The 16241-nt window shown below is 28.5% G+C and overlaps 1 protein-coding gene across 1 annotated transcript; it reads left to right on the top strand.

The window, feature by feature from the left end:
• The first annotated feature begins 14634 nt into the window (after positions 1-14634).
• LOC127286268 (uncharacterized) lies at positions 14635-15845 on the top strand. Its single transcript, XM_051312647.1, has 2 exons — positions 14635-15130; positions 15281-15845. Exons 1-2 carry the CDS (start codon positions 14804-14806, stop codon positions 15629-15631), a joined length of 678 nt encoding a protein of 225 aa, XP_051168604.1. The 5' UTR covers positions 14635-14803; the 3' UTR covers positions 15632-15845.
• The last annotated feature ends 396 nt before the right edge of the window (positions 15846-16241 follow it).

The following is a 16241-nucleotide window of genomic DNA, read 5'->3' on the forward strand; positions in this document are numbered from 1 at the left end:
CGTTAAAAAAAATTTTCAAGATGATATTGTTTGCCTTATATTAAACCCCAAAGAATTAAAGAGACCAAAAAGTTGTTACTCTATAAAAGAATTTAATCAAATAGAAAAGATATTAGATAACAAACATTAAGATTTGAAAACGATGAAAATCATATTTTATTCATTATTCGTATTATTCATTGAAACTATATTATACATATAAAGACTACATTATATGAGAAAATTTAATAATAATGTATAAAAAACTTGGATTTATATGATAAAAATTTTATATGAACATAGTATAGATATTCTTAATATAATATTTGTTCTTTTTTATATAGTTGTTTCTGTTTCATTTGTCCCCTACTGTCCCGAAGTAGCCGTAACTAATCTTCTCTCATTTTGTGTATAAAAATAAAAAGTTTATTGCTCGCGCAATAGAATTAGTATTAATTTAGATAAATACATCTTAAAATTTACACAAAATATAAAAAACGTTCATTTATTTTAAAAAAATAGAGTAGAACGAAAACCAAACAAATTTATTTTACATTTTTTTAGTCGTTTCTTCTTATTTCAAAATCAAAAAAATCCTTATAGAAATTAAGTTTGTGTGTGAAATAATATTCTTTCATGCTTTAAAATATTTAAAAAGTAAAATTGAAATGATTTTCTAAAACATCAACTTGTTTAGAACAAAAATTTGCAAAAATCAGAGTCACAACAATAGTGATCATATTCTGCCAAAAAACTGTCTGCCATTTCAAATATTTACGTCTAATGTTATAACCACTATCCATTTCGATTTTTTGAAACATTAAATAATATAAAAAACTTGATTACAAATCCAAAATCGAATATTCCCATCATAACTTTCATGCAAGCTGTATTTTACCTTTTAAATGAAATGAGCCGTATAAGGAAGAATATGATTTCATCTGAGTATAAAAATGTTTAATATTTTCAGTAATAATAAAAAAAGCATTTATTTTACCTTGCTTTTGTCATAATAATTCGTCATGAAGCATAAACTATAATTATTTTCCGGACAGAATTATTTTCAAGAATCACACCTCTCTTTTATTTCGATTCGTGCTATATAACTATATCTTGCGATTATAGCCCTGGACGTATAGAAATGCTTTTAAGCGACGGCAGGAAGGTCAATGGAATAAAAAATGGCAAAGGGGAGGGAAGTGGCTTTTCCACTAGTTCTTGAACAGCATACGAATCTGTGGGTAGAATTATTATGACAATATAGCACTTAAGGTGAATATTGGTGTGGGTTACTTAACTCTAAAAACATTTTCTTCAATTTTCGTATGTAAAAGAAAACTTTAATACTTTAAAAGAATATTGGATCAAGTTGAAACCACATATGCATGTGTTGTTGTGTATGAATATATGATAAACTGAAAATTGATTATACTTAAAATCACACTGACAACTAGCATTTGATATTTATTAAGTTGTGTAACTCATAACAAAGTAAATTAAAATTCTCAATAAGCAAGTATACAATTTTTGCTTAATTGTATTTCTAATTAAAAATTTTTTGTAAATAGTGCGTTCATGCATGTATTCACTGGACTATAATATTAATCAATTATTTATGTAATAAAATTTTAGTCTTAAGCACTTTTTTCAGAAAACATTACACAGCCACACAAAAAAAAAAAAGTACCCGGGCCGGGGAATGAGACCACTATTTCTTGATGTATTTTGATGCGCTGAACACGAATCTGAAGTCCGTTTAGCTCCATCACGTCAGGATTTTGACATAACCTCAAAAAACATAGCTGATTTTAAATGACAGGAGAAATTTTTTAAATAATGGCAGATTTGCTTGAATCTTGTTACTCGGGGGTTTTTGGGGTCGCTGATTACGAATTTAACGTCAGATTTATAAAATTCAAAATGGCGGATCCAATATGGCGGACGAATTTTTAAAAAGTAGTTGGATTTTTACGAAAATTGGTATCTAGGGGTTTTGGGAGTCGCTGATTACAAATTTATCGTCAGATTATTCAAATTCAAAATGGCGGATCCAATATGGCGGACAAATTTTTAAAAAGTAGTTGGATTTTTACAAAAATTGGTATCATGGGGTTTTTTTGGAGTCGCTGATTACGAATTTAACGTCAGATTATTCAAATGTAAAATGGCAGATATAGTACGGTGGTCAAATATCTTTATGTTTCTACATGTTTCTGCATCGAGGGCACCTCCACGTGGTGACGGTGGGCAACGGAGTTTGTCCGCTATCCGGCTAAGTCCCTGGATAATGGCTTTGATGCCGTCATGGCAGACACACGTAGGAAACGTATTACGATGCAGGGACTCGGAACCCCAGTATCGGCGGTTGAGAGTGAGAAAGCAGACTCTCAGGCGTCGTCATCCAGCAAGTGCAGCTCTTCATTGATGGGAAACTTGGCTAATGTAGAGTATAATACGACAAGAAAACAACCTGATATAGACTTAAACTCTCATACTTTTAGCAAAAAACGAGACCTTTTTTGTTATATTTGCAGTAAATTCGAGGTAAAGTCTTTGCGGAACAGGATTGACGAAGAAGTACGTAAACTGTATAATGAAATCTTCGGTTTTGAGATTGATCTATCTTCTAATTGGGTTCCGAACATCATTTGTAATTGTTGCAGAAAGATGATCTTTGGTTGGAAATCTGTTAAAAATAAGGAGTTTATCAAATACTCTTATCCAACAGTTTGGACAAAACCTACATGTGAAGAAGATTTCAACTTTTGTATGAATGAAATAAAAGGTTTCAGTGTTAAAAATAAAAATAAAATTTCGTATGTCACCGTTACATCAGTGACATCTGATCAATCTCAAAACCGAAGATTTCATTATACAGTTTACGTACTTCTTCGTCAATCCTGTTCCGCAAAGACTTTACCTCGAATTTACTGCAAATATAACAAAAAAGATCTCGTTTTTTGCTAAAAGTATGAGAGTTTAAGTCTATATCAGGTTGTTTTCTTGTCGTATTATACTCTACATTAGCCAAGTTTCCCATCAATGAAGAGCTGCACTTGCTGGATGACGACGCCTGAGAGTCTGCTTTCTCACTCTCAACCGCCGATACTGGGGTTCCGAGTCCCTGCATCGTAATACGTTTCCTACGTGTGTCTGCCATGACGGCATCAAAGCCATTATCCAGGGACTTAGCCGGATAGCGGACAAACTCCGTTGCCCACCGTCACCACGTGGAGGTGCCCTCGATGCAGAAACATGTAGAAACATAAAGATATTTGACCACCGTACTATATCTGCCATTTTACATTTGAATAATCTGACGTTAAATTCGTAATCAGCGACTCCAAAAAAACCCCATGATACCAATTTTTGTAAAAATCCAACTACTTTTTAAAAATTTGTCCGTCATATTGGATCCGCCATTTTGAATTTGAATAATCTGACGATAAATTTGTAATCAGCGACTCCCAAAACCCCTAGATACCAATTTTCGTAAAAATCCAACTACTTTTTAAAAATTCGTCCGCCATATTGGATCCGCCATTTTGAATTTTATAAATCTGACGTTAAATTCGTAATCAGCGACCCCAAAAACCCCCGAGTAACAAGATTCAAGCAAATCTGCCATTATTTAAAAAATTTCTCCTGTCATTTAAAATCAGCTATGTTTTTTGAGGTTATGTCAAAATCCTGACGTGATGGAGCTAAACGGACTTCAGATTCGTGTTCAGCGCATCAAAATACATCAAGAAATGGTGGTCTCATTCCCCGGCCCGGGTACTTTTTTTTTTTTGTGTGGCTGTGTTATATTTGAAACTTCTATGGATAAAATTTTAATAACAACATATTTTTTACCTAATATTTATTGTCCTATAAGTGTACCTTGATTTGCGCCAATAAGGCACAACATTGCCCCTGTAATGTCTGCTGAAATACGGCAAAGTTACTGGGACAGTGCCGGCGATCAACTCGTCACATTATTGCACACTAAAAACAAATATTTAAAATTATAACTTACTACTTTTCAGTTTTAACTTAAATTAAGTAAAAAAAATTCAGTCTTAAGGTTACGTGACTCTTAGGTCTGTAATGTTAATTTTTCCGTAACTTTTATCGTAAAATTCTGAATGTATTGAACTGAAATTTTCTAGAGGAATTTAAAATATGATAAACAATGGTTGTGAAGTGCAAGAATATTGATATATTGTTAAATAAATATAATAAAAGACTTAAAAATTGTTAGAAAATCCGACACATCTAACCCCACATTTTCTAATTATTTTCAAATGTTTTATAATAAATATTTAACAATATATCAACATTTTCGCCCTTTATAACCATTCTTTATCATATTTTAAATTCCTCTATAAAATGTCAGGTCCATCAATTCACTATTTTACAAAAAAAGTTACGGACAAATTAACTTTACAGACCTAACAGTTACATAACCTTAAAAGTACCTTGAAAGTAGGCACGGTCGACTTAATAGAATATTAAGATTTGAAGTATTAGGAAAACGTCCTTATAGAACTACTTTTTAGTACTTTTTGAATATTAATAACAAAGTCATAGACGCGCGTGCGCACTGCGCCTCTGTCTGAGGATTGATAAATGGTTGTTACGGTCAATGTTTAAGAAATTTTGAAATTTATAGTCATTTTTTTGTGGATAATCTGTCTAATACAGTAACGTGACCATCCGTCCCGGATTTGAGGCATGTGTCCCGCGGAGGTTTGCGCCCCGTTAAACGTCCCGCATTTCCCGCAAAAATAAGAATTTTTTGTGTTTACACTTTTAGAAAGTTATATAACACTGTGTAACAGAATTTCAATTTTTTTTATTTCTGGAATCGCACATGGTGATTCTTACAGATTTTTTGACGCTGAACACGAATCTAAACTCAGTTTGCTACATCACCTTAGGTTTTCGAGAAAATTGACAAGGTTTTTCTTGGATATCATAGTGACTTTCACTGTATTTTTGCGTGCTGCACACGATCCCGTATTCCCAAATTTCGAATCAAGTCAGGATTTTGAAAAATAGGGGTTATGAGGGTTTTCAGTATTTTTTTCATCTCAACCTGACGAACAGACCTTTTTATGCTGATCATTCTGTCCTTATCTAGCGCATAGAATTACGCATGAGTTGGAAGAGGACAGAATGCTTAGCATGAAAAGGTCTACTACACGGAGAAAAAAACGAGGTTTTACAGCATGAAACTATGTATGCTCTCTTCGTACACGGAAAAATTTTTTTAGTGTTATCAACAGGATATCTAACGCCATCTATAAAACCCGGTTGGAGTATTCACAAAACGTTGAGTTTTTAAAAGAATGTAACTTCTACATAAATGGATGAAAAAAATTTTGACATATATGTTTTCGAAAAATTTTTTTCTGACCTTTCGAATGGTGAAAATTTTTTTTTTAAATTCAAAATTTACCTCTCTTTTTGAAAATCAAAAATATATATATTTTTTTTCAAAAGGACACTTTCTTTTTCTTTTTTTTACACTCAAAATGAAGCTTAAGATATATACTTTCAATAACAAAAAAACTAGCTAACCAACTAACTATCAAAAACGTTTTTTTTTGTTTTCGAGATATTAATTATTTAATTAATTAATGTTTACAACAAATGAAATATTTTACAAACAAATAAAGTTACCGTAATTCTGAAGTTAGAAATAGAAAGTTAACGTAATTCCGCATCTAACGAGCCCTATATGAAGTATTTTGGATAAGTACATTGTTAATAAACAATTAGTTAACATTGCAATTGTTTATTAACAATCTACTTATCCAAAATACTTCGTATAGGGCTCGTTGCATGCGGAATTACGTTAACTTTCAATTGCTTACTTCAGAATTACGGTAACTTTATTTGTATTTTGTTCATAAAAATATTAATTTTTCTCCCAAGGGTCCTAAAAAAATGTGTCACGCGGTGACCAGCATAACTTCCGAATCATCTGAACTTAAAAAATAAAATAGATTCTGTAAGTTTATGAGAAAATGTTGTCGTTGATTAAAGGAATTAAAAAATATCAATTTTTCACAAAATGGCAGCTTCTTAAAAAAAATTTCATTTTCATGAAAAAAAAATCGTCTAAAATTGTTAATTAAATTAATAATTTTAAAATTATTTTAAACACCTTCGATCAACGACAACAAAATGTAGTTGTTGAGCTTGTGTTAAAATTTGAGCTAAATCGGTTTAGCGGTTTTACAGATATTGTGGTCACCGACTTAAAAAACGTAGTTTTGAGAAAAACGAGTTTAAAGTTTCACAAACAGTTTACATTTAGTATGTTATAAATGTGTGATATAATAAATACACGGAAAGAAGAATTGTAATAATATTTAATATTTTGAAATCTATTTTTACTATAGTTGGTAGCATGTCATGGAAATTAACGGATTTCATTAAGGGGGGAACACCAGTTGTAACTTTCGAAAAATCAATTTTTTTTTTTGTGCATTTTCTTAAAGTATACATATTGAGAAATGTGTCTGTAAATTTCAAAGTTGATCCGGTGAAAAATAAATGAGATATACAGAACACTGCATCGGCGCGTCCCGTGGCTTCATACAAGGTGGCCAGCCATACCTGACCCTAACGACAGATGGCCTTTTCCTATGATTTAGAAACGGCAACCACTGCGGAAGAGTTATTATATGGTCCAGGAATCGATGACTCTTTGTAACTTGGAAACAAAATTTCTTCTGAACAAAAAAAAGTAAGTTGAAACTTTGAATGCGTTTTTCTCAAAATGACATTTTCCAAGTCGGTGACCACGATTACTCGAATACCATTAAACCGATTTATTTAAAATTTAGTGTGCTTCATTTACACATATAAGTCTAGTTCGTGATCGAAGGATTTTTTTTTTTATGCAAAACTTTTTTTTATATAGCTGAAAATTGACCGTATTTTTTTAACGAAAATCATACTTTTGACTTTGACAGGTCGCCATTTTGTCAAATTTTTTTTTTTTTTTAAATCCTTCGATCACGAACTAGATAATCTTATAATAAATGTAAATCAATTTCATTTTTGTATTTCAGACGAAGTATACTTGCAGAATGCTGGTCACCGCAATTCGCCTTTTTTCTTAAGACGCCACTTCAATGGCTCATATCTCCAAAAGTTTTTGTTAAAAAAATTTTTTTTTCTTTTAAATTACAGCTTTTTACATGTACTTTTAACTAATAAATAGTATTCTTTAAAAAGATTCATTGTTCTTTTGGAAAATATTCTTGAAAAAAGCATTATTTTTTGAGTTACAACTGGTGTTCCCCCCTTAATTATTATTATAACTTTTAGGAAAGACTGAAATAAAAATAATATTATATAATATAGTTAGAAAATAAAATTTAGTAATGTCATTTGAAAAATTAAAATTTTACTATAGGAATCACAAATGACAATTTTTATTAAGAATTTTAGAAATATCATTATAAAATGATTATGTTAATTGCTTCAATATTTTCATATTTTGGTATAGCGGATACGAAAATTTCAGAACAAAAGGTTAGGGAAGAGGGACCGAAGGCAACCGAGCGAGTCTGAGCGAATTTGACCGATTGCTAACGAAAAGTCACGATGATTATCACAGGCACACAAAAAGTAAAATGTGGTTTGGCCGAGACACTACACTAGTCTATTTCCATGTATTTTTTCACGCTAAATCCGAATCCGATGTCAGAATTAGCAGATTGGCTTTTATTTTTGAGATAAACTCAAAAAACTTCTCAGAAAGAAAAATAAAATCAAAAAGTTAAAAAAATTTTGAATGTCACTACCATAGTGTAATTCCATGTATTTTTTGTCGCTGAATCCGAATCCAAAGTCAGAATTGTTAGATTCGCTTAAATTTTTGAAATAATTGCAAAAAAACGCAAGTAACAAAAAACTCAAAATCAGTTTTTTGGAATTATCTTCAAAATTTGAGCCAATCTGTCAATTCTGACTTCGAATTCGGATTCAGCGTGAAAAAATACATGAAAATGCACTATCGTAGTATTTCGGCAAAAAAAATTATCTGTGCCCCTAATTCAGAATTTTTATCAGTTTTTGGCGATTTTAGCTCAAAGAAATTTTTTTTTGCCGAAACACTACGATAGTGCATTTTTATGTATTTTTTCACGCTGAATCCGAATTCGAAGTCAGAATTGACAGATTGGCTCAACTTTTGAAGATAATTCCAAAAAACTGATTTTGAGTATTTTGAGTTTATTGTTACTTGCGTTTTTTTGCAATTATCTCAAAAATTTGAGCGAATCTAACAATTCTGACTTTAGATTCGGATTCAGCGTGAAAAAATACATGGAAATAGACTAGTGTAGTGTCTCGGCCAAACAGCTTTTTATTTTTTGTGTGCCTGTGTTACTTCTGAATTTGACTTTTTTTCCATTCATTCTATTTCAGTTATAATTATTAAAATGATTTGTTTTTCGAATTTATGTAAAATATATATTGTATTTCTTTAATCATTATTAAGATCAAACTGAATTAAATGTGGATCTTATAACCGAGCAACTTAAAAGTTCACATAAAGAGTAGTAACTAATTTTAAAAAGTAAAAACATTTCTCAAAATTTGCTAAAAAAGTTTTAAATATTTACTCAATTCACTAACTAATTAAATTAGGAGTACTGATTTTTTAGATTATCAAGAATTTTATAAGAAATTATAAGAAATTCATAATCATTGTTACTTTAAAAAATGACCTCTTAAACGTTAGTTTAAGTTAGTTATTGTTTTCTTATGAATATTAAAAAATAATAGCACATATAATTTAAACTAATAAATAAAACGTTTCTCGGAAGTGCATTAAAATGCAACCCGAATTGCTTACAAGTTCGAAATAGATATTGAACAGGGAGCTTTTTTAAAATTGCCGCCTGAATTTGCTGCGCGCAATGTTTTAGGAGTGTGCGAAGTAAGTCGAGTTGAAAGTTTCGAGTGTTCCACGTGAAAACAAAAACTTAACCTCAATTGTCAGCGGATTTGACAAAAGTAATAGCGTAAAAATTAAAATAAAGTGCAATTATGGATAAAGAAAAATAAATATTAATTTAAAATTTAAATCGAATTTATTCCAGGAAAGTTTTTTGAGAATTATGGAAAACAAATTGAGAAATAAAAAGTTTGTTTTTAGTGCAGCGAGTGTGTGGTGTTAAGAAAATGATTAAAATAAAAAAAAGGATTAATGAAAGACAAAAATAATGATATGTGGAGCAAGTGACAATAAAAAATTGTTCAAAAAATTTGCAGAAAAAAATGTAATAACCTTAAAAATGAATGAAAATTTTCAAAATCAGAAGAAGAAACTGAACGATTGACAACAAAGGCATGGAAATGTTTTCGCAGGTAAAAAAAATTGCAAACTAATGTAAAATAAAGATTTGAATTAAAAATAAACAATGTTTATTCTAAATACTGCACTTGTGCACTACATTTTTTAAAACTCAGCTTTCCTTAAATTTCTAGTAAATTAAATTGTATTATTGAGACAATTGTTTTATGTAGTCATGTTAAAAAAGAAAATTAATGAAACCGAATTAAATACTGTGTCATTTTTATTTCAGTAAAGATTTATTTTACAGCTTTAACACAAGTGTGATATTTTTTTATCATCTAAAAATTAATTATTAAAAAAGTATGCATTTTTTGATTTATTTAAAAAATTCCAAATGTTTACAATCATAGAAAAAATTAAACACTACACACGTAAAAAATCACCAACAAAATTAATTAAACGAGAATAATTTCTATTACAGACAGGAGAAATAGGAAATTAGAAAAAGTCTAAATAAGATACCAAAATAGAAATTCAGTAACATAACTGTGAGACAAATAAATCCAGCGACAATGACGAAGAGGTAGCAATTTCAAAAATCAATAGTGTCGAAAGGACTCACCTAGTTGAAAATCATTAATTTAAAAATTTTTTAAACTAAAATATAAAAAGTTTTTTACAATAATATTAATAATAAAATGTTTTAGTTACAGATCACCAAAAGAAAACAAGGAGGAAACGCGACTTTCACAGAATTTAAACAAACGATGGCCCTTAAAAATTAACACTGACAATTAAAAATAAAAAACATGAAGAATCAATCAACAATTGATAAACAGTATTTTCCAACGGTTCAGTAGCCAGCAAAAGGCCACTACAGTCGGAAAAAGAAAAAGAAGAGGAACAAAGAAAGCAAAAAACATCATAGCCAAATAGGAAAAGGTTGATATTATAAATTTAAATTAAATTACACCTTTTTCAATTTGCTAAAATCTAAAATAAATTCAAAATTGAAATTGCTAATTCAACATGTAAAGCAGAAATATCTATTTTAAATTTGACAAATTTTAATTTATAGTTTAAAGCTTTTTTCCAAATGTTTTTAAAAACTTATTTGTTGCTAAAATTAAGCCATTCAAATTAATGTCAGTTAATTAACAAAAAAAGTTTAGACTTATTCTTTTAACAACAATAAAAATGTGGACATTTAAATTAAATATTATAAATCTCATTTTTTTATCGTACTACTCAACGTGGCTTTTAAACATTCAAGGAATTTTCAAATTCTCCATTCTTAAAAATTACAAATTAATATCTTAAAACAAAATAAAGATTAGCGAAAGTAAATTAATCCTGCAGGTCGAAAATCCAACAAAGGGTAATTATTTTTGCAACCATTCCAGTTTTCTTTTATTATTAAATATTTATTTCCATTTTCTAAAGCAGCAAAATAGTTATTTATAAATGCAATTTCAAATTCGCCTTTTCTAGACAGAAATTATTTTAACACATTTAAAAAATTTAGTTTCCGATTTAAAAAGCGGAGCAGAAATATTTATTTTAAACATTTAAAATCGCAATCTGTAATTAAAATTTTTTTTTTTCAATTATTTTTATAATAAATTTATTACATTCTATAAGAAGTGTTTTCAATTAGAATCTATTAATTCAAAAATAAAAATTAGATGCAATTTTTGTATAAAAAGAAAAACGCAGACATTTCATTGCAATCTTTCAAATCTTATTAATTTCTTATACGACCGAACTTGACTTTTAAAATATTAAGACATTTTTTAATTCGCCATGAGTAAAAAATAAAAAAACATTTATCTTTTTATTATCAAAATAGAGATTCGCGATACTATGTTATTGTTGTAGGTCAAAAATTGAAAGTAAGGTAGTTTAGTCCAATTTTTGCCAATTTAAATCAAATTACAATTATATCAAAATTTTTAATTTTCTCAAAATAAAAGAAATTAATGTCTAGTTATTGACTGTAACACGAAATATTTTTCTTTTTTAAATGGATTAAATTAAAAATTTTAAATGTTGAGCAAAGTAAAAATATTTTTCCGTTTGTTTTTTCAAAAACTTGAATTTTAAAATACTTAACGATTTTAGCATTCCACAAAGACGCTAAATGAAATTTTATTTATTCAGAATTTGCATTTAACTTCAGTTTGATTTTCGATTTAAATTTACTATTTATCATGATTCCGTAGTTTCCTTAATTAGCAAATAAATTCGAATTTTTAAATTAGCTCAAGCTTTTTCAAATAAACAGACAACAGTTTGTATTTCTTTAATGTAATATAAAATATCCTTTTTTTTAGATTTATTAATGTGGAAATTATAATAAGAAGAAGATATTTCTGCTTTATTTTTTAAATTAGAAATTTTTATTTTAAAATGCTTTACGATTTGAGCATTCCAAAATAGCTGTAAATTGAAATGCTTCTTATTAAGCAATTCGATTTGAGTAACTACACGGAGAGAAAAATCTGCCTTTTATAGTATAGAAAGGTTTACATTTAATGCACAGAAATTTTGTATGCTATATAGGCATGAAATTTGAGTAATTATAGTACAATCGTATGTCTTTTTAGCATGAAACTTGTCTATACTAATAAAGTTTGTCATATAGCCTCTTATTACATACTTATTATACTTTTATACCAACGGCGCCATGCGAAGATCGCACATAACATCATCCTACTATTTTTGCATAAGTTCTATGCTTTTTCGGGGATAGACTCTTGCAACTGTCGATTAGGCCACGCCCACCTTTACTTAATTGGAACTGCCCTAATCGCCAGTTGCAAGAGTCTATCCCCGAAAAAGCATAGAACTTATGCAAACATAGTAGGATGATGTTATGTGCGATCTTCGCATGGCGTTGTTGCTATTAAACTACATGTTTTGTACTATAGAAGCATATATACTATGCTTTTTTAGTACGGACAAATACTATACTAAAAATTCTCAAATCTTTGCTCTATTAGTATGAAAAGTTTACAGAAAAATAGCAGCAATCTATTTCATACTATAAAAGGCAGATTTTTCTCTCCGTGTACATTTTGATTTTTAATTGAAAATTACAAATCATCACGATTCAAACATATTTTTAAATTCACAAATATTATTTAAAAATTTTTTAATTCAAGTAAAAAATATTTACAAAAATAATATTATTATAATTAATATTTTTAAAGTTTAGTACTATTGCATCACTAATTAAAAAATTCTAAAATATGAAAGTATTCGTACACTTACAATCTTTTATTAAAAAGCAATATTCATGTGATAAAAATTATTTAAAATTTGTTAATTAATATTTATAAGACCTTATTTTGCATTAATAATTAATTTTTAAGCAATTAGGCATATTTTTTAATTAATTTTAACACATAATTTGTTGCCTACATTATTCAAAACTTGTTTAAAGTTTTTTAACACTATTTTGTTTTGTATGTCCTATTTTTTCAGTTTTTATTAACTTTTGCTTTTAAGTGGTTTATAAGTTAAAGATCCGGGCTTTGTAAAAGATAAACAATAAATGGGGTGTCTTTAAAATAAGAAATTGTGTAACAATAAATGCCGTATATTTCGGATCGTTCTCTTATTGGAAAAAATCTTTAATTTTTTAATATTTGAATTGCAATTTGAGAGATTTTTTGGAAATTTTTTTGTTAATTTATAAAATTGTTGAGAATTGTAATAAAATGTAACTATAAGTGGGAAATTGATGTAAAAATAAGTACTATTTTTTTACTTACAATTAGAAAAGAAGTTTTCTGATGAGGCTTGAGGAATAGAAAAATTTAATTTTTTTCTATTTTGGCTTTCATTTACACTAGACTTAAATTAAATAATTTAACTTTGACTCTACATACACTTATAATAATTTTAATAGTTTTATTTTAACTTTTACTCATAATGTATTACTTTTACATTTGTACTATTTCTTTATTAAAGGAAACTTTTTCATGTAATTTTAATTCTTTTTTGTTATTTACCCAGGCTTCTTTATCTTACGCATAATGTATGTATGCACTGACAAAAATATGCTATTGAATCAATAGCATTTCCGCGAAAAGTATAAAACTAACATATTCAAAAGGATATGCTGTAGTGGGGTAGCCAAATAATTTTCGAAAATCGACTTTTTTTGGACAACCGTATTGATTCAATAGCATATTTTTTTCCGTGTGTGAGTCTTATTTTGAAAGCAATACGTGGAATGAGTATTTGTACACACTGATAGGTATAGGGTAAAAGACGATGTCAACAATGAAACAATTTGCGTCCAATAATAAGAATTGATCTACATAGTAATGTTATGCCCCGGTTGTTTCTTTTTCTTTATCTTCTGATCTTACCCCCCATTTGTACCTTTCATTTCTCTTGAAGTAATACCCGAAGCTTGATCGCAGTTTAAAAGCTACGGTGAAGACTTCTGAGCCTCACTATTCTTCCGTTTCTTGAGATTTTTATAATTTTTTTAAGAAGATTATAAAGTTTCTAATGCAAGAAAGTAACAATGGCTAGAATTTACACACAAGAAGAAAAAAAGTGGTTCTTTGTTCAGCAAGTTGTTAATCAACTAAGTGCTCGAGAAACGCGTGATCATTTTGCTGCGGAATTCCCAAATCGTTTAATACCAGCAGTTTCAACAGTTCTGAAAGTAATTCATGACTTTCATGCCAAAGTTTCTATTGATGGTCATATTGATGTTCCTAGAGTAAGTATTAATATCAATTATTTTTTGGTTTTTTTATTTTATCTTATTATTTTATCTCAATAAGTAAAAAGTAGTTAATAGAAATAAAATAAAAAAATTGTTATTGCTTCAAATGTTTTGAACATTTTTTCGCTGTATAAAAAATATTTTGAAATAGTTATTACTGTTTTTCTTCTTTAAAATTCCCAACATATTTTATTTCAATTTATTTACACATTAACAAAATTCTTAAAATTTCACTTTAAAAACCAGTCTATTTAATTTTTCAATTAATTAATTAAAAAATATATAATCAATTAATTATCTAATTAAAATTAATTAAAACGTAATTAATTTTTATTGTTTTAAATTCTCGTTTTCACTTTCAATATGAAATCTACTTACATGTACAATTTATTTTTATCTTTATTTAAAATTATTTTGTTATATTATTACTGTAATCAATGATTAATTAATATTATTTCTTTAATTTTTACTTTTACTGAAATCGTGACAGGGACTGATGATCCTAATTTTTTTTTAGTTTTTTATTTTATTTCATAGTATTTATTAATAAATTACTTTTCTTAGAATGCTAGAGCCAGAAGAGTTATAAACGAAGAAATGCAGGTCCAAATTTGTGCCGAAATAGAAAATGAGCCGCATTCTACTAGCCGGCAAATCGCTAGAGACTTTCAAATTTCTCAATTCTCAGTTTTAAATGTCCTGCACCAGGAAAAATATAAACCTTATAAAATATACAAATCTTGGAAGAAAATGACAAGCAGCGCAGGTACGAAATGGCAATGTATTTACTTGAAGAAATGGAAGAGAGAGACCAACATTTTTTTGACAATATTTTGTTCAGTGACGAATGTACCTTTACACTAGACGGAAAAAGGAATGTTCAAATACATCGCACATGGGCTAGAAGGAATCCTTTCACTGTCGTTCAAACAAACACTCAAAGACCTCAAAAATTGAATGTTTGGTGCGGAATATTAAAGAATCGTACTATAGGTCCGTTTTTTATTGACGGAAATTTAACTGCGCAAAAATATCTTAATTTGTTAAGAAACAATATTATACCAGCGATTGAAGCTGTGGTTGGACCACATCGTGTTGCTGTAAGTATTTATGTTACTATAAATGTTTGTTTACTATGTAAATTTGATTTAATAACTATCTTTGGTACAAAATATTTTCTTATTAGTATATTTTTAAATTATTTTGAAAATTATTTTATTAAATATTATGGTTATAAACTTCATTTTCAGGATGTTGTTTTCGAACAGGATGGAGCTGGTCCTCACACAGCCCGCGATGTGCGAATTTTTCTGAACGAAACATTTCATCGGTGGATCGGAAGATTCAGCGAGTTCCAAGAATGGTGTCCCCGTTCGCCATGCCTAACTGGATGTGATTATTTTCTTTGGGGCTATGTCAAAACGAAATTGAATAAATTCGATCGAATAGAAAATTTAGCAGAACTCCGAGCTAAAATTGTGGAGATCATTGCCAACATCCCGCCTCATGTTTTGCAAAAGGTGGTAACCACAGAGTTCGAAGAACGTTTACGATGCTGCATAGCAAGCGAGGGTGATATTTTTGAGTACTGCTACAGATGAAAGGCTTACTCAAATTTATTTTAGAAAGATTAAAATTTTTTGATTTTTTAATTTTCTTTCAATTTTTTCAGTTTTGTTTTGTTATTAGGACTATTATTTTTTTTTGCATATTGTTGCTTTGCTTTTCTGTTATTTTTTACTGTTTGTTTATGAAATTCTTTTTAATTTTTCTTGTTTTTTGTTTGTTTTATTTATTTCTCCGTTATTGATTTTTAAAAATTCCTTATATTTTATTCTTTTCTTGTTGGTTTTTATTATTGTTATTCTTCATTAATTGTTTGTGTGTTTTGTTAGTGTGCAATAGTGCCATCGTTTTTTTGCCATCGTTGGCATAGTTTTAGTGAAATTTCCGTTTCTTTTTTAGTTCCCTTTTGTGGCCTGTACCTGAAAAAATTGTATAAGTATTACTATAAATGTTATAACATATTTTAGTTTAATAAGTATTTCGAAAAAATCTGAAATTGTGCTTAGATAAAAATATCTACTGAACACTTGATGTATAATTGAAAATTCTGTGATGTATCTAGGACGTAACAGAACAAATTTTTTGTATTTATAGGACATTAATTTAAATAAGAAAAGTAATTTTTTTGAATAAAATATAAACATA

The sequence above is a fragment of the Leptopilina boulardi genome, unplaced genomic scaffold (assembly GCF_019393585.1).
Source record: "Leptopilina boulardi isolate dan_hultmark-lab unplaced genomic scaffold, ZJU_Lbou_2.1 LbouV2_351, whole genome shotgun sequence".
Lineage (NCBI taxonomy): Eukaryota > Metazoa > Arthropoda > Insecta > Hymenoptera > Figitidae > Leptopilina > Leptopilina boulardi.

Coding starts and splice junctions, on each gene's coding strand:
- LOC127286268 (XM_051312647.1), top strand. CDS start 14,804: ATGGCAATGTATTTACTTGAAGAAATGGAAGAGAGAGACCAACATTTT. Junction 15,131..15,280: donor TTGGACCACATCGTGTTGCT/GTAAGTATTTAT, acceptor CTTCATTTTCAG/GATGTTGTTTTCGAACAGGA.